General features: G+C 39.8%; 1 protein-coding gene across 3 annotated transcripts in view; it reads right to left on the minus strand.

Moving 5' to 3' along the window:
* Positions 1-5,038, minus strand: part of DSP (desmoplakin) — a 69,822-nt gene extending 64,784 nt beyond the window's left edge. For 2 of the 3 annotated variants that reach the window (XM_060774786.2, XM_060774785.2), the window contains exon 1: positions 4,459-5,036. In XM_060774786.2, the coding sequence (XP_060630769.2) occupies positions 4,459-4,697 (239 nt within the window). In that variant the 5' untranslated portion in view covers positions 4,698-5,036. Of the gene's footprint in view, positions 1-4,458 lie in introns of all 3 variants that reach the window. The other variant, XM_060774784.2, reaches the window with a different exon arrangement.
* Between the last annotated feature and the right edge of the window lie 21,086 nt (positions 5,039-26,124).

The raw sequence follows: 26,124 nt of genomic DNA on the forward strand, positions 1-26,124 counted from the left end.
ACTCCTAATGCTTTTTCAGTCTAGCATAGGACCCTTCCACACAGCCATATAACCCAGAATATAAGGGTAGACAATCCACAATATATATTTATTTACTATACTTGTATACCGCCCCTCTCAGCCCGGAGGCTGTCAGGGCTAGCAGAAGTATCACGGAAGCACTCGAGGCGGTTTACATTTGGCAATCAATGCCCCACAAGATAAAATACCGTCAACAACAATTACATATAGTATAAACCGTATAAAAACAATAACAATAAACAATTAAAATCATAATATCTGCTTTGAATTGGATTATCTTGAGTCCACACTGCCATATAATCCAGTTCAATGTGGATTTTATACAGCTGTATAGAAGGAGTCTTAGCAATGAACTCAAAGTCCTTTCTTCTGGATAGTTTACGGAGAGATAAACTACTCTTATTTCTCAGCTGGAATTCTCCTGTCTTTCCCACAGACTTCAAAGGAGTGCCTTTTATTGGGTGTGGAAGAGCCCAAGATCTTTATCTTGGTAAGCTTAACTGCCACTCTGTAGTCAAGTTGTTACAGTTAAACAAGAGTACATTTAACAGAGGGCTAAGACCCTCCATGAATGGCCAGCCAGAAAATATGTTAATGAGAACCCTAATTAAACAAGCTTCACTATTTGAGTCTCTTTGGGATTTTTTCTTCCAAGAGTGTTCTAATCTTCCCCTAAAATTCAGATAATAAAAATGGAGAATTAAAGGAATGACTGCAAAATGAAGCTGTGCACTATATACAACAGCAACCAAAACTGTGGAGCTGTATCCTGCACTCATTTGTTTTATTTTTTCCCCAAGCCAACCAACTTTGCAGTTACACTGGGACCTCAGTATCCACTGTGGTGTGATTCCAGAACCAAAGTTGTTACCAAATGTATTTAATTAATTAATTTACTATATTTATATACTGCTTTTCTCAACCCGCCCCCCCCCCCCAAAGGGAACAGGTGCTCAGGATGATATAGAACATACCAATGGCAAACATTCAATGCCAACATACATGTAGACAAAAAAATCATAATAACTAAACACTAACATATACTATAAATTAAAATCATTAAGACCATTAAATGTAAGACATAAACAACATTTAAGCATTAAGACAAAGCATTAAAACATCCTGGTATAAATATTAAAATCACATGATGCAAAAATCGTAAACCATGGCCATTCCAAATCATCATTGTGCATATTTCCTAATTATTCTTTGCATTGCATTATTTTACTGGCCAAAGGTTTGGTCCCACAGCTATATCTTTGTTTTCTTTCTAAAGGCCAGGAGGGAGGGCACTAATCTAATCTCACTGGGGAGAGAGTTCCAGAGCTGAGGAGCCACCATTGAGAAGGCCCTGTCTCCCATCCCTTGCACTTGCGATGGAGGTGGGACCGAGAGCAGGGCCTCCCCAGAATATCTTAACCTCCGTGATGGTTCACTGGGGGAGATACATTCGGACAGGTAAGTTGGAATCTAGGGGGTCTAGGGAGGTGTAGCTTTACAAGGCATTTAGGCTCCTCTGCCAAAGAGTGCTCATGCTTCCCCAAACCATCACTTTCAGGATGCCATTGCATTGAGCCAGAGCAGTTACAGTGGTACCAATCTGCATTCATCCCACAGTGTAGATGGAATCCAGGACATGCATAGCAACCCTGATTAGGGTTTTAAGGCTGAATCCACACTGCTATAATGCACTGTATGTTTGTTCTTAAGTTGAATGTGCATGTCAGTTGCAGCAGGTACATTTCATGTACATACATATACATATATATGTAAGAAATATACATGCTCACACACACACACACACACACACACACACACAGAGGCGGGTCAAAAAGTTTTGCCTCGTGTATCATAAAAACATTATGAATGAACATATAATAGTAGAAGTTGCTACAGATCATAGCCTGGACTGTCTTCTACACTACCATTCAACATAGTCACCATCAATTTGTACACATTTGCACCATCGTTTAACCCAGATATCAAAACCATTTTGGGAAAAAATGGAGGGTTTTACTTTGTGACCCAGTTCAGGCTATGATCTGTAGTGACTTCTGTTGTTATTCATCCATAATGTTTTTAATGACACAGGAGGCAAAACATTTTGACCTGCCCCAGTATAAACTTTGGATATTACAGGGAAGGATTAACATCTTGGTGGCATTTGTTTTGCTGCCTGTGCTCCTGTTCAGAAGATTTCCTCTCTCTTTCTGTCCCTCTAAAAAATGTGGCTTGTTGTGGCAACAAGGATTGGTGAGAAAGCTTCAGTGGAGACCCCTTTTCCCCTTGAGAACTCTTGCTGAGTGGATTTCCCTTCCTGGAAGTAGATGCCTCTCATTTCCTATTATCTTAACTAGGGCCCCTTCGACACAGCTGAAAAAAGTCCCACATTATCTGCTTTGAACTGGGATACAGGGCAGTTTATTATTATTATTATTATTATTATTATTATTATTATTATTATTAAACTTTATTTGTACCCCGCTAGCATCTCCCGAAGGACTCGATGCGGCTTACAAAGGCCAAGGCCTCAACACAACAACAGCATAACAAAACAACTCAAAGCAAAATCAAAAAACATAAAGCAATAACAACAAAACATTTAGACTCAGATAACCCAGTTCAAAGCAGATATTGTGTGATTTTCTGCCTTGATATTCTGGGTTATATGACTGTGTGGAAGGGCCCTAGGAATCCTATGGCCTCATCACACTAGAGAATTGTGTGTGTGTGTGTGTGTGTGTGTCAGAAGTGACTTGAGAAATTGCAAGTAGCTTCTGGTGTGAGAGAATTGGCTGTCTGCAAGGACGTTCCCCGGGGACGCCGGGATGTTTTGATGTTTTACTATCCTTGTGGGAGGCTTCTCTCATGTCCCCGCATGGGGAGCTGGAACTGACAGAGGGAGCTCTCCCTAGATTCGAACCTACGACCTGTTGGTCTTCAGTCCTGCCGGCACAAGGGTTTAACACACTGTGCCACGGGGGGGGGGGGGTGCTCCTACACTAGAGAATGAGTCCACTTTAAATCTGGTTTCTGCCTCCTGCTCTTGGGCACTGACAGAGGAAGGACTGGATCCTCCTTCCTTCCTCTTGTACCCATTGGAGGAAGGCACAGACATAAACATACTGGCAAAGGCTTAGCTTTAGTGTGTATCCTGGAGACGGCCATGCAGAATTTTGCTCTCTCCAAACTGGGGACCTCATCACACTAGAGAATAAATCCACTTTAAATCCGATTATTGCCTCCTGCAGAATTCTGGGGTTTGTAGTTTAGGGAGAAGCCTTAAACAGCCTCACTAAACTACAAACCCCAGAATTCTGTAGGAGGCAGAAACCGGATTTAAAGTGGATTCATTCTCTAGTACAGGGGTCCTCAAACTAAGGCCCGAGGGCCAGATACAGCCCTCCAAGGTCATTTACCTGGCCCACGCTCAGGGTCAACCTAAGTCTGAAACAATTTGAAAGCACACAACAACAACAATCTTTCATGGCCGGAATCACTGGTTTGATGTAGGTTTTTTAGGGCTATATGACCATGTTCTAGAGCAGGGGTCCTCAAACTAAGGCCCGGGGGCCGCATACGGCCCTCCAAGGTCATTTACCTGGCCCTCGCTCAGGGTCGACCTAAGTCTGAAACGACTTGAAAGCACACAACAACAATAGTCCTATTTTATCATCCAAAAGCAGGCCCACAGTTCCCATTTAAATACTAATAAGTTTATATTTGTTAAAATTGTTCTTCACTTTAATTATGTTATTGTTTTAAAATGTTTTTTCCACTACAAATAAGATATGTGCAGTGTGCATAGGAATTCATCCATATTTTTTTCAAATTATAATCCGGCCCTCCAACAGTTTGAGGGACTGTGACCTAGCCCTCTGTTTAAAAAGTTTGAGGACCCCTGTTCTAGAGGCATTTTCTCCTGACGTTTCGCCTGCATCTATGGCAAGCATCCTCAGAAGTAGTGAGGTCTACCTCTGGGTATTATTGTATTGTTTTTAAGTGTTTTTTTGCACTGCAAGTAAGATATGTGCAGTGTGCATAGGAATTCATTCATTTTTTTCCAAATTATAATCCAGCCCTCCAACAGTTTGAGGGACTGTGACCTGGCCCTCTGTTTAAAAAGTTTGAGGACCCCTGCTCTAGTGTGATGAAGGAGTTACTAAGTGGGGACTGCTTGTGTAGGGCAGTTTAGATCTAGCCTACATTCCGGGAGGAAGAGATAAACATTGTCAGGAATCCAAGGACCTCCGAGAGCGCGTTTTCCCCCCTAGAATAATTGGAAGAGACCTCATGGGCCATCCAGTCCAACCCCCTGCCAAGAAGCAGGAATATTGTATTCAAAGCACCCCTGACAGATGGCCATCTAGCCTCTTGAAAAGAAGTCAGTAGTGTTGATTTGAGTGTAACTTTTAACTAGGGGATCGGGGCACTTACACGTAGCCGTCGGAGCTGAGGTCCCCTCCGTAGGTTTTCTGGACGTAGTACATCTTGTGGGTATGGCTGCTGCTTCCTCCTCCACCACCACCACCACCACCTCCACCGCCTCCTCCTCCTCCTCCTCCTCCGCCCATCATGTAGGGGTTCATCTCGTAGCGCATGTCGGGCCCGGACTCAGTTCGGATCATCCTGCCCAAGGTGTTGAGCCTCGGGTGGGAGCCGCCGTTCATGCTCATCTTGGCGCCTTCAGGCTGGGCTCAATCTCTTCTCAGGGAGGAAGAAGCCGCTCTCAAAACCACCAAGGCATCAACTTCCCCTCAAAACGGTGGGAGGAGGGTCTGCGTGCCTCTCCCTTTCTCTCTCCAAAGAGAAACAAAGCCAAGGAAGGAGCGAGTCAAGGTCCAAAAGTTGTTGCAAGTTGGAGAAGGCAAGGGAGGAAGGAAAGAAGAAGGATTTTGAGAGAGAGAAAGAGAGAAGCAAGTGGAGACGGCGTCCAGGTGAGGAGAAGGCGGCTCCTGCGGCTGGCAAGGGCTGTTTGCTGAGGAGGAGGAGGAGGAGGCTCGGCAAAGGGCCCTCCCTTCTGGCACTGGGAGAGCCGCACCTTTTGGACGCCTTTGAAAAGAAACCCAGCCCAAACCTGGGCGTGGAGGCTGGGCGCTGTGTGAAAGAAAGAAAGGCGAGGCTACGGCCCTCCTCTTCTCCCTCCCTTCCTACCTTTACCTGGGCCCAACCCAGAGGCAACGGGGAGGGAGCCAAGGCCGCGCCCGCCCTTCGCAACAAGGAGCCTTGGGAAGGCGCGCCAAGAGGGCTGGCCCAAGAGAGAAGGGCTGCCAGGCCCAAGAGACGCCCTTTCGCCTCTGAGGAAGTGGCCCAGAGAGCAAGCCGTGGGTTTTCTTTCTTACACACACATTTATTTACACACACGTTCAAGGTACAGGTTTCTCTCACACACACACGTTTAAATTACAAGTCTCTAACATACACATGCTTTAAGTTACAGGTCTCTCACACACATACTTTTAAGTTACAGGTCTCTCACACGTATATATGCAGACGTTTAAGTTACAGGTCTCTTACACACACACATATATATACACGCACCTTGAAGTTACAGGTCTCTCTCACATATATGTTTAAGTTACAGGTCTCACACACATACGTTTAAGTTACAGGTCTCTCTCACACACACGTTTAAATTACAAGTCTCTAACATACACATGCTTTAGGTTACAGGTCTCTCACACACATACTTTTAAGTTACAGGTCTCTCACACACACATTTTTAAGCTACAGGTGTCTCACACGTATATATACAGAGGTTTAAGTTACAGGTCTCTTACACACACATATATATACATGCACCTTGAAGTTACAGGTCTCTCTCACATATATGTTTAAGTTACAGGTCTCACACACATACGTTTAAGTTACAGGTCTCTCTCACACACACGTTTAAATTACAAGTCTCTAACATACACATGCTTTAGGTTACAGGTCTCTCTCACACATACTTTTAAGTTACAGGTCTCTCACACACACATTTTTAAGCTACAGGTGTCTCACACGTATATATACAGAGGTTTAAGTTACAGGTCTCTTACACACATATATATATACATGCACCTTGAAGTTACAGGTCTCTCTCACATATATGTTTAAGTTACAGGTCTCACACACATACGTTTAAGTTACAGGTCTCTCACATATGTTTAAATTACAGGTCTCACACATACTTTTAAGTTACAGGTCTCTCTCACACATATATATACACACACATTTAAGTTACAGCTCTCTCACACACATATGTTTAAATGACAGGTCCCTGACACACATACTTTTATGTTACAGGTCTCTCTCACACACACATATATGCATACACACATTTAAGTTACTTGTCTCACACATACATTTAAGTTACAGGTCTCACACATATATGTTTAATTACAGGTCTCTCACATACGTTTAAGTTACAGATCTCTCACACGTATATACACAGACGTTTAAGTTACAGGTCTCTCACACACACATATATACGCACACATTGAAGTTACAGGTCTCTCTCACATATATGTTTAAGTTACAGGTCTTTCACACACATTCGTTTAAGTTACAGGTCTCTCACACACATACTTTTAAGATACAGGTCTCTCACACGTATATACACAGACGTTTAAGTTACAGGTCTCATATATATACACATACCTTGAAGTTACAGGTCTCTCACACATATATGTTTAAGTTACAGGTCTCTCACATACGTTTAAGTTACAGGTCTCTCTCATACACACATATATTTTTATGCTTGTGGATAAGCAGTATTTCTTGTTGTTTCTTTGTCAGTGTTGATGTGGAGATTGTCTGGTTTGCCTACTCTGGAACATGCAATGTATAATTGTCCTTCTTTAAGGGTCCCTTTCAAATCTATGATACTGTGTGTGTGTGTGAGAGAGAGAGAGAGAGAATGAATCGTATTTATCTATATCTATGCCTGGATGGCTCTTTGTCAGGAGGGCTTTGATTACGTTTTCTTGCCCTGGTGAAGGGAGTTGGACTGGTTGGCCTTAAATATTTTCTGTTGGTCATGGAGGTTCTGTGTGAGAAGTTTGCCCCAATTCTGTCATTGGTGGGGTTCAGAATGCTCTTTGATTGTAGATGAACTATAAATCCCAGAAACTACAACTCGCAAATGTCAAGGTCTGTTTCCCCCAAACTCCATCTGTGTTCATATTTGGGCATATGGGATATTCATACCAAGTTTGGTCCAGCTCCATCATTGTTTGAGTCCACAGTGCTCTCTTGATGTAGGTGAACTACAACTCCCAAAATCAAGGTCAGTGCCCACCAGCCCCTTCTAGTGTTTTCTGTTGGTCATGGGAGTTCTGTGTGTCACATTTGGTTCAATTCCATCATTGGTGAGGTTCAGAATGCTAATTGATTGTAGGTTAACTATAAATCCTAGCAATTACAACTCCCAAATGACAAAATCATGGTTTAGTATGGTCACTTGTTGGCCTGATAGGCGCATTGTGTCCAAATTTGGTGTCAATTCGTCCAGTAGTTTTTGAGTTATGCTAATCCCACAAACGGACATTACATTTTTATTTATATAGATAGAACTGCGAAAGAGGCCCATTTCTCATTGAGCCACTCTGCTCAGAGAGATATCTGATTAAAATTATTACATAGACAAAGGACAGCAATGAGATGAGCTACATTTGCTCAAATAGACTTGGACCATCCCTACTCTTTCTCTTTAGTTTTCAATCGTACGCGCTTGAAGTTTATGTTGGCTTTCAAGATTTGATGAGGTTGGGTGCAAGTGTTGGAAATAGCAACCTTCTACAAGCCTCCTATACTAGTTATGCAGATAATTCAGATTTCCTACTGTATTATATGTATGTTTTTATATGCAGCTTCCTTAGCTCTATGTTGTTTGAGGCTGTGGGAGGGACTGCAGACCATGTGATCAGATCTAGGACTATTCAGACTGAGACTCCATTGTAGAAGTCAGCTTTCAGTATTGTATTATATTGTGTAATCAGTGTTCGTTATGCATTAGATATAAGACAGAAAAGAGACTTCAAGAGAATGCCTTATAGAACTTACTGTTTAAACTTTCAACTGATAAGCAATGTAACTGTATGCTCAATACATAAAAAATTTAAGTAAACTATGTTATTTTTGATAAAGACTACTTATTTTTGTCTCTTGAGAGCATGATTTAAAACCAGTATATTTTATGGGAGAGTAAATGTTTTTGGGCAACTGAAATAACACTTCTGAAAATCTGTTACATATTTTGTGCATTGGCATAATCTTTGTTCCTAACAGTTCAAAGAGATAACCAGGTTATCAGTCTAACAACTGAGAAACCCAAATTTGCCTTGCACAAAACTAGTCGATATTTACCACTAAGATTCACTCAAACGAGTATTTAACTCTTCTCAGGAAGATCATACTTTACAAAAGGGTTATGATTACTCCAAATAGTATGAATGCCAATTAATCTCCAAAAGGGTCACACTTCCAAAGGCTACGGAGATTCCTGGATTTCCAAAATGGTGTCCAAAAGGTCATGCCTTTCCAAAAGATTATGCCTTTTCCAAAAGTAAGTACAGCACCCAGCATTTTGATTCTGGGCTGTGTCAGAAGCTTGACCTATAACTTGTTTTCAATGGAAGTGGAAGAAGTGAAATACTTGGAAATATGACAAAGACTACCAGGAACATGGTCAAGTTGGAAACAACTTGAAGGCATACAACAGCAAAACCAAGAATGTGATGCTTTCTGCATCATGGACTTCAGCCTGCAGAATAACTTAGGTGAAATAACTTCCACTTCTAAATTAAGTTTGAGGTTTAACAATTCTCATTATAAACACTTTATTCCAGATTTCACTTTTCCTGCTTCAGATGTCAAATCCCTATATAGTAATTAGATACCTAAATGACAAGATAATGAAAAGATGATGTAATATTTTAATTAGTTTGCTAATTGCCCACAATAAACATGTAGCATGACTAGTATCCACCTCCACTTATACAACTCCTCTGAACAAAACAAATAAGAGAGAGAATTGGAGGCAAACAAGTTAGCCAAGGTGGATGATAAAGGGTGTGAGTGCTGGTGATAGAACACAGATATTAAGACTCTGAGCCACATTAAAGGCAACATGGACAAACAGTTAAACCACAACTTTTAAAACCATTACCAATAGACACTGGAGAAGGGTTGAAATGACATTGGGTGAGGCAGAGTTTGCACACCCAGAATTTCACTCTTTTCATAGGTGGCAACTCTGGCCTTATAGATGGTTTGCAACTCTCATCAGTGCTGTCTAACCTAGAAAGTGGTGAGGAATTTTGGGAACTGCCATCCAAAAACACCAAGAGGGCTATAGTTTCTCACCCGATTAATGTTGCTACTTAATATGTTCCCACTGGGAGAGATGGAGCATGAGAATATGGCAGGCAAAAATTGCATTAATTCACATCTCTTTAATTGTGTGATCAATCACAGGGAGGCACAATAGATAAACCCATATAATGCAGTTCAATTGCATTATACGGATCTCCACTGACAATATAATGGCATTCCAACCAGCATTATATAGCAGTGTAGATCCAACCTGAGGCAAAGATGGATCCCCTCTTCATGTTCAGGCTGGCAGTGACTATAATTCAACATTGACACTGGGAAAGTGCTTTGCAATACATTTGAAGTCAGCAGACTAGTTTAAAGGGTCAAGGGCAAGCTATGTGTTTCTCACAGCTTTGTATCCTCCAATGGAGGAGAGTGGCTCTGGAGAAACCACTGCCCAAGCTTCTGCCAGAGACAATTGCCTCACTTGACTTAATGGCAGGGATATTATTCTTGTCCACTCCCACTGGATGTAAGAGCTGCCGTGTTTCAATATGGCACTGCCACAGGGAAGCATTTTAAATGTATGTATTTAAATGTACCATTTCCCACAGCCTTGTGAGACTGCAAATGTGATATCCTATTGTGAGGATCTTGGACACACCATCTCCATTTATGAGCGAAAAAATATGCTAGTGGAGTAACAAAGAACATTTTACAATGTCTTTTAGCAAAGCACCCAAAATGTTTCTCACAGAGGGTGTGGTGAATACATTTCAGTCTTGTCTTGTCTGATCTGGTTGACGTCTCAGCAGAAAAACTTGAAATGCCTCTTAGTTTTGCTCCAGGTGGAATAAAGCCTGATGGCTGGTTCTCATTCTCTTCCACAGACAATAGACAAGTGTATCATGTTACCTGACCTCACAGCAAGGTTTTTTCGGCAAGGAAACATCAAGCACAAATCTCTGTTGTTAAATGGTTTGCTGTCCTGGAAAGTTTTGGAGGACAATTCTTTGCATTATGACTTGCAGTGGAGATATAGCTATTTTAGACCTTTATAAACACGTGATCCATAGCATTTTTATTCTGCTGCAGGGCAGGGCATGGGCTTTTTGTAGAGTTGCACAAAATAAAGGATCAAGGGGAGATGGCGCCATCTCTTTGGGATGGAAGTAGACAGTGCGGCTTAAAGAATATTTGTGAAGTTGACTGCTTGGTAAAAGATCTCTAGACAAAGATTAGGACTTCAAGCTTTAATGGGGCTGGTTGCCAAAAGTAACATGTTGTTAAAACATTATGCTTCAGATTTATTTATTGTATGTATTAATGTTATGATCATTTTGGTAGAAGCTACTACATGCTTGCTTGACAGGTAAAATCAAATTAGCCAGGACTTCTTATTTGCAATAAGGGAATCATTTTATGATCAATTTTTGGCAAATTGATGCTTGCATGCACATGTATATACACACACTATTCTGCATCATTTTAAACAACTTTGGGAGGCTTAAAGTGGCAAAATTAAATATTTTATTTGACATTTCAATTACAGCCGGGGCTATAGATTATCCATAGAACAAACTTGACCATTATGAAATGTTTCATGAAAACAATGATTTCCTTCATTATTGTTCTTTTGTCATCTAGCGATACTGAATACAGTTTCCTCCACTATATTACTGTGTTGATCTACTTCTGGTTATACATTTGCTTCTCTACTATGTTGGGGAGCTAGCTTCAGCACTGGGGGGAAAAACATTATTTCAGAAGAGCAACACAAACTGATTCTTTTGGGAAAGTTCCATATGAGACTTAAGGCAGGATTGATTAAGAGTTGCTGTCTTTAGTTATGTAGCACTAAAGCTATGTTGCTCCTGCTGCTTACACATCATCTATTTGTCTTGCATAGTCCATGCACTATCTTTGTATGTAACCTCTTAGCTTAGCTCTTAGTCATCCGGGACCTACAGAGAACCCATGAATGACAGACTCTCAGGAGATTCTGCAAATCCTGGGATGTATGCATTGTGAAGCTTTGGACTTTCCTTTTAAAGTCTAAGCACATCAGTATCTGAAGTTCCTTTGTGCTCAAGTCCACTTGCATCGTTAGACACATGTTTTCTAGTCCTTAGTTTTTATTCAGTAGCTGATACCTTCTAACTTGAAAACTTTCTGACTTGATGGTCTAATCTTCCATAACTGTTGCTTCATGTCGAGTTGCCGCATCATAGTGTTTTCAGGGTAAAAGATACCCAGAAATGGTTAACCAATTCTTTCTTTGCATGCAAGAATTACTAACCAGTTGCATCTATGTTGGATACTATAATGGGAGCAAAAAGATAAAAGTTAATCTTGGCTATAACCACATCTCAATGTCAACATTACCACACAGCTGCAAAGTAATGCACTATACATTGACTATGCACATTTTTCAGGAGCATAGAATGATCTTCTAGGCTAAACAGATGGTATATTGAAAAATGTAGCTGTATACTTTCTGCTGCAGAACAAATAATATCTCATGTAAAGGTGCTCATGTTAAATTAGGAGAGCAACATAAAAGAGTTTAAAATCTTTCCTCCTAAAAATAGTATTTAAAGTTGCAGAGATCCTGTGTCATGTTTGCCTTGGCCATAAAATGAAAAAAGTGGTTTGCCAACTATATTGCTAAGAAGCTTATATACAGCTAAGGAGAGGTTACCATATTACTTAATTACTTCCTCAGAACAAATATCATAAGAAACAGGCCTGTAACCAGAAAAAAAATTGGGAGGGGTTGAAACTTTTTCCCCCAGAGAAGACTTTTGAGGTTAGTGTCTCCTGATCTGGCATGACATCTCAACAAGGCCCTGAAATGGCCATAATTGTGCAAAGGTTCTTCACAGGTAAAGGTCCTGAATCATTGCTCCCTCTTAAAGCCAGTTCTTTTCAGCCACAAAGGACAATAGTTTCCACAATTGGCAGAAGTTTATTTCTGTTTTCTTCTGCTTACTTATTTCCTTTCTCATGATGACAGGTTATATCAAGATGTTTTCCACTGTGAATTAGCAAGAAGCTTTCAAGTTGTTCTGATGGTCTTCTGTTTTTTGATGTCTGTTGAAAACTTCTATTGCATTTTCCATCACACAAATGGTTTAGCAACCAATGCACCAACCTGCTAATGAGCACCTTTACCACCAACTTCTCCTCCAAACACCACACAGTATGTACAGAGTACACCTTGTACGTGAAATGAGTAGTTTAACCAGGGAAATCTGTTGAGCCATTTGAGTTGAAATTGTAGGTGTCTCTTCTTATCCACAAGAATTACATACCCTGGCAATGGAGTCTGTGGATTTTGCACTGAGCTTTCAATTGGTCATTGGAAACAGACTTGTTCATATAAAGTCCAAGGTCTAACAATGACATAGCTTCTTCTCTTTGCTCCTGTTCCATGGTTTCTTTGACAGGGCATGGATTAGATGAACCAGTGGGAGACACTTCTGTTTCCACCTCCAATCTGAATCAGATCCACCCTGCCACCCCATGCCTTAGACTTTGCCTGCCAGCTGTGGGTAGGCCAATTTGGTCACTTCCACTATGTCAGCTATTGCTGCTATTGCAATGTAAATTGTTAGGAAGGTAGGCAATGATAGTGTGAATAATCCAAATTTGGTTGAGATCATGTTGGCTATTCTGGAGATACTCTAATTTTTGCTTCTCATAGACTTGGCATGGGGATTTGCTTAACCAGTTAAAATTCATGAGTAAACCAGAGTGGTTTTTTTTAACATGAAAGATTGCGGGGGGAGGTTGAACCCCAAAACCGCACCCTTGGTTACGGGATTGGTAAGAATTGCCATATTACTGACAAAAACTAAAAATAACACTTTGGGCCTAAGCCATATTTGGCCCATTGCAGTAGCTCTGGAGGTGGAGGAAACTAAACTAGGATCTAGAGGAAGAAAGGAAACAGAGCTTGGAAAGGTTATTTCAAAACTTACCATGTTGGTGTTATTTGCCTTTGTTATCCTACAAAAACAGCTATTTTCAAGTAAATCCATTACTTGTTGCTCATTATTTCTTAGTTTGGAAGTATGAGTATTTCAACTCACAGTCAGTAAAAATAATTTAACTTTGAGTGAACTTTTTAATCCTGAGACATATCAGAACAATATGTTCCCTTCTTATCCTTTTTTATAGGTAGAATTATACTGGACCAGTAAAACAGTACTGCTGCACTATAATTCTAAAAAAATGCAGGGAGATAAATTTTACCCTTCAAACAATAGGGCCAACTCATCAAACCATGCCCAATTTAAAGGGGAAAAAATGATAGCTTTACTGGAAATAAAAAAAAATCACAATAAGCAGTCAACAAAAAGAATGGCTCAAGTGAAGGCAGCAAGGCTCTGCAAAATATGCCAAAACCAAGGGAGCTGTATCATAAGAAAACTCTTGTGTTTAGATCAGTTTGGAAGAGACTGGGTGGGTAGGATGCTATCCATTTTCTTTCCAGGTAGACATAACTGAACCTGGCCTACTTATCCAACTTCTTTCTTCCTCCCACTTTGAAATCACCCCACTTCCCTTTTTCCCACACCCAATGAACCAACTTGCCATAATTTGTTTTAAAAACACACCAAAGGAAAACAATATCACCTGGTAAGCTCATCAGGACAGATATCTGCATTTCATTTGTTACTCCATAATACATCATGGTGGTGTAACCATTGTCATTATCTTTATTTGTTAGTTGTTCTTACTTCAACCTATGTTTTGTTGCCTTTACTCATTAGCAAGGCTGACTAATATATGAAGATCTAAATACATGCAGGAAGCAAGGACTACTTACTTTATTTTACTTTAAAAATTACTTTTTATTCTTTCTTCTTATACTGAACATTAACACATTGTAGCTAGGTTTGTGATTTACCCTCTTTCCTTAATATTACTGTTCAGTGCCAAAGAGCTGTAATGTATTGGTATCAATGTAGTATGTTTAGAACCATCAGTGTTAGTTGAAAGATTTGTTTTATATGAAGGGTTCATTAAAAGTGCTTGATTTTTCAGATGAGATGCAATAGCCCAAATGAGTCCCTTGATCCAGATGCTAACGTTTCTTATAAGTGTCTAGTAATTGTAGCTAGTCAATGATCAATGGAAGAATAGGGCCTTTGCATTATTTATATAGGTTTCATATTTAGGGCAATTGATTCATTGTATTGTGTTGTGCCTACTGTCCAGGCCCAATGTCTTGGTGTAAATAACTGTTGCTAAGATGATTTGAGAACAAGAATGATTTAGAAGGATCCACATGGGGTTAACTTTTAATGAAGTGGAAAAACATATTGAATTCTTTTGAGCACTTTTTAAGATTTATTTACAAAACCGTGGGTGCAGCAGCAGACTTATTTTATAGTCTGCATCCACCAGGGAACATGCAACTATCTTGGAGAACAAGCCCTATGAGGAGCGGCTTAAGGAGCTGGACATGTTTAGCCTGAAGAAGAGAAGGCTGAGAGGGGATATGATAGCCATGTATAAATATGTAAGAGGAAGCCACAGGGAGGAGGGAGCAAGCTTGTTTTCTGCTTCCCTAGAGACTAGGACGCAGAACAATGGCTTCAAACTACAAGAGAGGAGATTCCATCTGAACACGAGGAAGAACTTCCTGACTGTGAGAGCCGCTCAGCAGTGGAACTCTCTGCCCCGGAGTGTGGTGGAGGCTCCTTCTTTGGAAGCTTTTAAACAGAGGCTGGATGGCCATCTGTCAGGGGTGATTTGAATGCAATATTCCTGCTTCTTGACAGGGGGTTGGACTGGATGGCCCATGAGGTCTCTTCTAACTCTTTGATTCTATGATTCTATGATTCTATATGATTATAATGCCTTCAAACATATCAGTACTCTCCTCAAAAGTAAATGAATGGAATTCTCATTGGCTCAACAAAAATGATTAATAATTATGTCTACTGTCCCAGATGCCTTCCAGATATTTTAAAATACAGCTGTTATCCATATAAATCATAATTGACCATTCTAGTTGAGGATAGTGATAGTTGTAATCCAACATAGCTATACAGTATTAGATTGGGAATGCCGATGTCAGTTAATACTACTGGGTCTTCAATGGCTCCTTCTTTTAAGGGACAGAAATTGAAACTTTGACTAGATCTACACTTTATTCCAAGATCTGATCCCAGCCTATCTGGCAATGTAGACTCATATAAGCCAGTTCAAAGCAGATAATCTGGGATCAGATCCTGGAATATAGGGTAATGTAGATCCAGCCTTGTTTTGTAGCCTGAAAAAGCCCTCAATGTATTGGTAATATAATTTCTATTTTGTTTGCATTTCATCCTTATGCACAGCCCTCTTAAGGCTCTGGGCCCTTCCACACAGTCATATAACCCATAATATCAAGGCAGAAAATCCCACAATATCTGCTTTGAACTGGATTATCTGAGTCCACACTGTCATATATTCCAGTTCAAAGCAGATAATGTGGGATTTTATTCAGCTGTGTGGAAGGGGCCTCCATATTCATAGTACAGTATATGTGAATTTAATGTGAAGCCATCAGATGGGAAAGCAGGGATAGCAAAGTTTATAGTAAAATGGTCCACATGAGCTTCTGTGAGGATGTAAATATAGTTTTTTTTAAAGGAGCAATCCAGAAGAAATACAGGTTACATGGATTAGAAGGATCTTTTGTGACATAAAAGATCCTTGGGGGTGAGAAGGGCAGGTTACAAATGCAGGAAATAAATAAATATTTCAAAACTTTTTTGACTGTTAAAATAGAGCTCTTTGTTTCAATCCCCCCCCCCCATGAAGATACTATTTCTTGGAAGTCTTATGATCATGAATATCAGCAACATACAGGGATGATCACCCTCATTATTCCACCTCTCCACAATTTGCTCAATTTGCCAATCTGTGGTCCCATGGCTGTACTTCTGCTTCACTTCTGCCGCTTTTATCTCTGTGTGCGTGCGCACATGCAATTTCGTATTTAAAGTGAATAAAAACAAACTTTAAATCAATGAATTACTGCTGGGGAAGGAGGAGTCAAAGAGGATGGGAATCCTGCTTGCTTAAGTTGCTTCAGTTCCTGTATGCCACCATAGAAGCAGAACAGGCCAATCAGACCAGTACATGATCAGAATTTGGCACAATAAAGGGCTATTGACAGGTTTTCTCTGTCAATAGAGGATGGGTTTATCATGGGGAAGTGGCAGACTGACGGTCCTGCTTCAACTTCATGCAACAAAGTCTTTAGTTTCAACTCAAGGCAAGGTTTTGCCCAAAAAGATCTAATTTTTCCTTTATGGCAGGTAGAGCCAAGGTGTCATGCCAATGGAGAGGCATTTCTTAAATACTGGAGGATAGAATGCTGGGTGCTATCCTCAGGTGGGGTGGAAGGCAGAGTCATTGGCAGTGCTGAATCACTATTCAACTATTACTTGCAGTCTGTGTATGTGAAATGCAAGTGGAGGGATCTCATTCTTCACCTCAAGCAACAAAGTATCATGGGCCAGCTTTAGTGGGAGGAAGGCTGCATTTTGTGATACTGGTTAATGATATTGTGAGAGGAGCAATGTAAAATTCTTGATGAACTTACAAGCACAAATAAAAATAGAAAGATTCAGACCACATTGCAATAAACTCTCTCTTAATAAGAACTATGCTGGTGTTGGAGCCATCATAAGAGATTGCCCTGAAACATCCAAGGAACACCAAGCCTGTCATCTTTGATCTTCGGTAAGATCAAAGGCACTCCTATTAAGATCTTGTATCCTCTTCTTCTTTGCTCAGCTTTTAATTAAGCCAGCATGTGTAACGGAAGGTGTTTAGATAAGATGTTCCAAGATATTGGGAGCCTGATGTGTAGAAATAATTGCCTTCGCAAAAACCAAAGTCAAGTTTACATCTCAACTGACTTGTAAAAGCTGGTTGGCATGATTACTTTCTTGCAGTCCTAAGTTAGCAAGTGGATAACTTGCTATTGAATCACTTCATACAAATATCAGAAGGCTTTTGCTGGATAAACAACAAAATCTGTATTCAGCTACTAGCATCAATCAGGCAGAACTCTGAAGTTTGAAACAAGGATACATAGGATGCCTATTAGTCCACATATAGATTGCCAAGCCTTTTTTTCAGCCCTCAGTCCCATCAGGTACACTTGATGATCTTTTTCTCTGCACCCATTATAGTTTTTAAACTTATTATTTGCTTTTACCTTCTCATTTTGCAGGAATAGCTATAAAAGAGTAAACTTTCTGTATCTTTAAAACGATCTGAACAGAACGCTCCAAACTGGTAGCCTGTGCTACAGAACACACCTCATTCCCACCAACACCCATAACAAAGCATGACACATAGTACAAGCCAACACATGTATCATGTATTATTACCAGCTCACCATCTAGTGAGTTAATATAAAGAAAGTAATTTAATACACTGAAAACTAAATTCACTAACTAATTATTGTCGAAGGCTTTCATGGCCGGAATCACTGGGTTGTTGTAGGTTTTTCCAGGCCCTATGGCCATGTTCTAGAGGCATTTTCTCCTGACGTTTCGCCTGCATCTATGGCAAGCATCCTCAGAGGTAATGAGGTCACTACCTCTGAGGATGCTTGCCATAAATGCAGGCGAAATGTCAGAAGAAAATGCCTCTAGAACATGGCCATATAGCCCGGAAAAACCTACAACAACCCAGTAAATTCACTAACTCTTCATTAAGTTATAACATAGTATGGTGGAGCTCTAGTTTTGTTATTGCATAGAAGGAATTAATTGCAAACAACTTGTTTCTAACTAGTTACAGTAGAATCTCGCTTATCCAACATAAACGGATAAACGAAAATGTTGGATAATAAGGCGGAATTAAGAAAAAGCCTATAAAACGTCAAATTACGTTTTGATTTTATAAATTACGCACCAAAATATAATGCTTTACAACAAATGGACAGATAAAAGCAGTTCAATACACGGCAATGTTATATAGTAATTACTGTATTTACAAATTTAGCACCAAAACATTGCAATATATTGAAACAGCTGTGGATCCGGGCGGAAGGAGACTGCATTGGATAATACAGAAGGTTGGATGAGCAAAGGTTGGATAAGTGAGACTCTACTGTATTTCCAATCTGAGCAGTACAGCTGTAAACATGAGGAAGAAAACATCTATCAGATAAATCCTTCAACCCAAATGTTTCATCTTCAGCCCTCTCATGGGCTTCCCTCTTTCCCCATCTCTGCTCATTCAAACTGCAAAAACTGCAGTTTTCCACCACTAATCTCCCAGGTGTTTGCTCTACTTTTGGCAACAGTGAATCATCCATTCAACAAAGGCTCACGATCTTTAAGAAATATTAACACTCTATTGTTTAATGTTCTGCTACTTATCAGGTTTCACTTTGGCAGAAGGAAGAGAACCACAGGGATAAACAGATCCATGGTAATTCATCTGTATATGCATGTGTTCGTGTGCATGTATGTTTACTGATAGAAATTCACTGGACTACTTGTGCTGACAAGAACTGTACATTTTTTACAGAAGCAATTTTCTGCCTGGCACTCAAAACATTTTCAAGAGGTGTGGCTTCTCCTGAACAAAAGCAATGAAGTCACACCCACATTAATACTCAGACTAAGTGTATCCTACCCTAAGGAGTGCCAGTATTCCTGTTTTTCCTCTCCTTCTCATAGTTGGAGTCTTACACAGGGAGTTAACTTCCAACTATCATACGAGTGCAGGGACTCCACTGTTCTGTTCTACCATTAATATTCTCTATCTTGCTGTGACACAAAGGATTGCAGCTCAAGATCAAAGAGATGGGCTCTGAACTCAACTACAAAGAAGGATGAAGTAAGGACCTGGTTTGAGAAATGCCAGAGTGCCAACTGATACATGGCATCACTCCATCTTTTAATTATATATTAGGTGTGCCTTCTTTTGGTACCAATAAACAGCATACAGTTTGAAACCTGAACTGATTATACAAGCTGGGCATTCCTTATTCAGCCTTTCAAAATACTCCAAACTTGATATTGACCACATGAATGGTTGAAATAGTGACACCTTTGCTTTTTGATGGTTTCATGTACACAGGTTTTATGTCATGCACAATGTGTTTATGAAAGATACAGGATTTTCATGTATAGATTTGAGTTCCATCTCTAATGGTGTTTCAGTGGCGCAGCAGGTGAAACCACTGAGCTGTGGAATTTGCTGACCAAAAGGTTGACGGTTCAAGGTGAGCTTCTACTGTTTGCCCCAGCTGCTGCCAACCTAGTAGTTCAAAAACATGCAAATGTGAGTAGATCAATAGGTATCACAATGGTGGGAAGGTAACGGCACCCCATGTAGTCATGTTGGCTACATGACCTTAGAGATGTCTATGGACAACGCTGGCTCTTTGGCTTAGAAATGGAGATGTGCACCACCCCACAGAGTCAAACTCAATTAGACTTAATGTCAAGGGGAAACCTCCAAGGGCTCATCTACACATACACCATAATCCAGATCCACTCTAGAGCATTTAGAGAATTCCAAAATCCAAAACCCCCTAAAATTGCCCACATGGGTGGCTGACATAATTATACTTCTGCTTTCTGATGGTTTAGTACATACAAATTTTATTCTATGCACAACATTATTAAAATATTGTGTATGAAATTATCTCCAGGCTATGTGATAAGGTACATATAAAATATACAATTAATGAATTCCATGTATAGACTTGTATCCCATCGCCAAGAGATCTCATTATGTATGCTCAAACACAGTTATTCCAAAATCAGAAAAATTCCAAAACATTTCTGGTTCTCAGCATTTTGAATCAGGGATACTCAACCTGTACTTGCTGCATTTACATTTCCTTGGTAACTTTTTGCCTCTTTTTTCTTTTCTTTTTTCTTTTTACATGCCTAAACTGTGTTTTTAAATATTCCGCTGGAATTTTATGTTACTGCAATGCTAGAAGTTTGGGAATTTGAGGAAAGTTTCATTAGAGGAAAATTCTTTTGCAAAAGAATGGATTTTAAGAGTAGCAAGTCTACAATAACAAAGAAGGAAACTACTAGATTTGAGAAATAAAATCTAAAACTTAAAAATACATAATTGTGTTTTCTCTTAAGTAGCAAATGGCCTTCCCCTAAGGGGAAAAAACCTACTCATCCACAGGAAAAATAACCAACCCTTAACTAAACAAAGGAATGTAAAGGAAGAAATTAGACAACCCTGATGAATTAAGCAGGGTGTGTATTTATAGGTAGAATATCAAAGGTATGTAGATGTACAAACTGCTCACGATGTTAGGGTTTGCTATTTAAATAAAAGTGAGGATGGAAATGTAATAAAGAGCTCAAAATAAGAGGAACATGGTTTAATTCAAAACCAAAAGTATAGAATGGGAAATTAACAAGACATCACAGAAAGCAAGACGTCATGACATAGTCAGGCTGCATATGTACAAATGCATTTTAGAGCTTGAATTTCTATGTGAGCACTCACCACATTTTGTTCGTACATGTTATTTTCTGTCCAGTATCTGAGTGTGGGAAAGTTCTGTCTCTGTGTGGCAGAAACCAACTATTCACTCCAGTGATTGGCTAGAAATCCTGTAATGTGATGACTTGATCCAGTTGTTAACTGCTGTACAGTAGACTCATTCAATCAGCATGATTTTTATAAGTTTTGATTGACTATAGGAATATGGATTTAATGGGTCTATTCTGAATGGATTCAAGCCTCCCCCTTTTTAAATCCATTTATTGGAAGATTTACCCCCAACTCTTTGAAAACTAAAAAAGTTTTCTAAATTATTCTTTTCCTATCATTACTTTATTATTTCATTTATCAGACCGTACTATTATCAGTGAATGATACCTGTAGGGCCCAATGACTAAATGATTTGTAGAATAAATATTTCTGCTGTTTGATTGTATGAAAGTGTCAAAATCACAAAATAGAAGAGAACTATAAGCAGCAGTCTTAAAAGTAAAAAGCAGACAACTTTCCTGGGAGAGGTAAAAGATAGGCAACTTAAACAGCCTTTAATATTTTGTTAAATAAATGTCTATAAAAACCTGTGGCTACAAGTTCCAGCTGGTTCCATTGGCAGAAAAGAAGCAGCAGTAGATCTTCTTGTTAAGTCTTAAAAGTTGTCAATAAAGACATATAATTCTCTACTACCCTGGGTACTCAGCATTGCCCGGGTTATTTGAAAAAGTCATTTTTAAAATTTTACAAAATGCATAATGTTGTGGGTGAACTACAACTCACATCATGTCAGGTTAACCCCCTGAAACTCCATCGGTACTTTATTTGTCATGTTGCCCTGGATGCATCATTGGTGGGGTTCCATGTGCTTGCTGGCTGCGGGGCAAACTACAACTCCCACCATGGTGAGTCAGTCCCCTCAAACCCCTCCAGTAGGTTCAGTTGGTCATGGGGGTTCTGTGTGCCAAGTTTGATTCAGGTCCATCGTTGGTGGGGTACAGAGTGGTCTTTGAATGCAGGTGAACTTTAAATCCCAGTGGGAAATCAAGGCGAATTCCTCCCAAACCTCTCCAGTATTTCTCAAGAGGGTTCTGTGTGCCAAGTTAGTTACAAGTCCATCATTGTTGGGGTACAGAGTGTTTTTTTATTGTAGGTGAACTATAAATCCCAGTACACACAACTTCTTTAGATTAAGGTGAATTCCTCCCAAACCTCTCCAGTATTTTTTGTTGGTCGTGGGGGTTCTGTATGCCAAATGTGGTCCTGGTACATTCTCAAAGGGGGTCACAGTGCTCTGTCTTGATGCAAGGTGAACTACAACTTCCATCATGTTGAGTCAGGCCCCCAAAACCCCTCCAGTATTTTCAGTTGCTGATCTATTCTTTTGTTTGGTGTGCACCATTGGAAAGGGTAGGAAAGGGTTATAGGATAGGCAGTGGGCAGGGTCATGCAAATTTCACACCAATGGAGAAAGTTAGAAACACTGGGATGCCTGTGGCAGAGGAAAAACAGAAAATCTAGGATCAAATTATCCCCGTTTGAAAGCCTTCACTTGGGTGGTGGGCAGTATTGTGTTTGTAGAGGACATTGATAGGGTTCTTGGGCATGTTCATGATGCTCCCTATAACCTGCAAAATCATTGGAGGGAAAGCCATTGTTGTCTCCTGAACAGTAGGAGCTATAGCTGTTTGTGACGGCGGGAGCTTATTTGTCTATTGGACACCCCAGCCACATACACACATATTTTGACATTTATTATGTGTATAGATTACTAATACAATGGCCACATGAGAAAAGAAGAGGGGGCCTATACATGATTATGTGTGTAGGAGAGGGAATTCCAGCAGCCATAGTGTGCTATGCATAGTGCTCAATTCCAAGAACAAGACATTTACTCTTCCACTAAACCACTAAAAATATAGCAGTTCTGCTTTCTCTTTCATATGGCCACATTAACTTCTAATATGTTTATAGAAGCCAAGAGATAGAAACTTTTGAATCTGATTAGATTTAACTAGATTAGACACTGATTCCTCTCATTCTACCACCATTTGCCAACTGTGAGGCAATAAAGGTGTGTAATAAGACTATATACCACATCAAACAGTGTACCTTTGGTGTTTCCTCCAAGAGAAAGCAAATTACAGCTTACAAAATTGGGTATTTAAATTGAAAGAATAGCTTTAAAGTCTTCCCTTTGCAGATCCTACTGCTATCAGTGCCACCACAGTAGGCACTGATAAGGAAGAACATTGAGGATGAAACAGATAAAAGATCTACAAGAGATCTCATTGCATTAGAGATGAGGGTATTGCACTCTACCATTGAAACACCTTTTCACCCAGCATCACGCCAGAGTCCAGTAATAATATCTATAAATGTTTATTAAAGGAAGCAGGTACAAAGGGGAAAAGGCAATTCCAAAAGGGTCATTTGAATAGAAAATACAAAATAGCAGTAATCCAAAAATGGCAAGGTACATAAAGTCAAGAGAACCAGAATCCAAAGCAGTTCTCCAAACATCCTTGAAGTACATTAACTAAGAAACAGGAGCTTCTTCTAAGGCAAACTCTTATAAGAACAAAAACATGAACCAGAACAGGAAACTTGAATCATGAACTTGAGAATAGATACAGGAAAACTATCCTTAAGCAATGTTGTCTCCTCTGAGAGGTTTGAAGCCAAACTACTTGTACAGAAGTGTTTATTATAATGTGTTTAAATCTGTATTTGTGTTTTACATTGGTTGCCTGAGGCTGGAGCGGCCCAGCTGTGAGAGACATGTTGCCATGGAAACAAGGTGGGAGGAGCTTAGAGAGAAAAAGGTTTGAAAGTGACAGTTAAGTTTCAGTCAGGAGGAAGAGACCCTGAGAGTGAGAGCAGAGTCAGTTAGGGACTCTGAGAGAATAAGAGAGTCAGAGAAGAGACTCTGAGGAGTGAAGTAGTGTAGTGTTAGTTAGTGTTCGTGAATATTTCTTCAGCTAGGGAGCTGAAGGGTAAAACTCTGTTAGATTTCTTTAGTTAAAAAGAAATAACAGAGGCTTTGTGCGATTGCCAGTCGGTGGAAGACTGGAGTTTTATTATTTGATCCAGTATAGATCAAATAGTGAGAATATTCACAGCAGGGAACACTGAATAATAGACACCTTCACCAGAGCAAGAGTTTAAAAGTTGTAACATCAAAGGCTGAACTGTATCTCTACCAAGTCATATTGTAACCATCAAGTATATGCCAAGCATAACCTCTCTATATTGTAACCATCAAATATATGCCAAGCTGAACATCTTTATATTGCAACCACAAGCTTTGTTCAACAATAAACTTGTTCTCTTTGTTATTTTAAAAACTGCCTCATCTCCATTGATTTTATGTTCGGTGCATTCCACTCTACCAAAATCACCTCACAACATAAACAGAGACTAACAGAGACTTTGATACCAGCGTCTCTATACATTATGGTGGCAGTTTAATTAGTATTTGATGGAGATTCTTTACAGTTTTGGTGGTCCCATTTCGGTGGCATTAACACTTCTTTGCAATTTTGGTGTCATTCGGTGGGATTACGCTTCTTTACACTACTTAATTTAGGTCTGTCTAGGCACCCATGACATCATGCTGAACACACCTGGACTTCCCACGGCTTCTGTGAGAATACTTATCTGTGTCTTACTCTCTCCGTTCTCAGGCCTAATCTAGTTTCTTGGGGAAACTCCCCATCAGCTCAAGGACTTTCACTTTCCCCCATTGCCTGGGAACCACCAGCATTGGAATTCAAAAATCCTCTGCCTCATCTGTCTGCAATTCTTTCTGATCACACACAGACTCCTCATTTTGAAACATATCATCCCCCTCATCCTTTGACAAATCCTCAGACACTTGCTGTGCTACAACAGAGGGCTCCTCACACCATGTAGCTGTTCTATCCCTTATCCTTGATACATTTTCAGTTGCAAAAAAGGACTGAAGGAGCTGTGGGAATTAAAGAACAGTGGAACCCCAATAAAATTCAGTGAATGATGCTAGAAGGAAGTATGCCAAAAGCCTTGTCCAAAGCAGCTCATTGTTGCTACTGGTTCTTCCTATGCTTTTCTCAGAGCCACCTGATAATACTGTAGCTGGCTCTGTGTACTTCTCACTGAATACCAAAGAAGTGAAATATTGTGTCCTTATAATAAATTCCTCTATTTTTTAATAATTAAGGATTACTTAGAGCTAAACATAATACAGGCTTGCACCGTGAAGGAAATATACCGTATTTATTGCTTTTTCTGCCTGCCTGTTCTTACGCATCCTCCAAATATTTAAGCTCAAACAGCTGAACCACTACTTCCATTTGCCTCTTAAGATGTAGAGATGAAAAGAACAACAGAGCTTTTTACATTGGCTATATAAATGAATGGATTTCTGTAGGTGTAGCAAGGATGGTGTACCACAGTAAGATAACGTTTCTGAAATTCCCTTTTTGTACAACCATAGAGAGCAGCATGGTATAGTGGTTTGAATGTTGGACTGCAACTCTGGAGGTCAATATTTAAATAGGTTTCACTCTCAGAGGAAAAAAACAAACCTTCCTCTATACAAATCTTGCCAAGAAAACCCTGTGACATGATCACCATAAACTGCAAACAACCTGAAGACAAACAGCAACAACAAACAACCATGCCCTCTTGTACATATGTACACCTTCTTCTTAAAATAGGCAAGCTGTTGGTTGAGCATGCATATTCATGTTTAATGAGCCTGCTTTTATTAGATGTGTACTCTTGCTCATCACAGAGTAACACAAAGGGATGCAACATATGGAGAATCATCCGTGGCATTTGTAAAACTTCTCTGGGAAATTTTTTTTTTGTCAGAGTGTCTAGTTCGTCATCTTCGAGGACACATTCTTGTTTTGTGATGTCAACACCCAAAGAATGTCCCTTGTGCTGACATAAGTGTCTGTCTAACATAGACGTTCTATAGTTGGTTGAAATTCTTGAGACTCCTTGCAAAACAAAAAGCATGTGCATGATCAGCAATCCTTGCTTGTGTCAGACAGGAAGTGATAGATGTGGGATATCTAAGTAAACAGCTTCTAGAGCATGAAATCATGCTGAATTTCAGCCAAGGTTACTTTAACCCAGGTTTCTCCATGTGGTGAGAGAACGTACTTGGGAACTGCATCAGAGATATATTGTCTATTTCTCATTCTTCATCAGTAAAGGAATTTTTTAATCAAAAAGGTCAACATGGAAAAGATAGTACAATTGTCTATAGAGGCCCCTTCCACACACTTGTATCAAATCCATATTGAGCTGGAT

The sequence above is a fragment of the Anolis sagrei genome, chromosome 4, assembly GCF_037176765.1.
Source record: "Anolis sagrei isolate rAnoSag1 chromosome 4, rAnoSag1.mat, whole genome shotgun sequence".
Lineage (NCBI taxonomy): Eukaryota > Metazoa > Chordata > Lepidosauria > Squamata > Dactyloidae > Anolis > Anolis sagrei.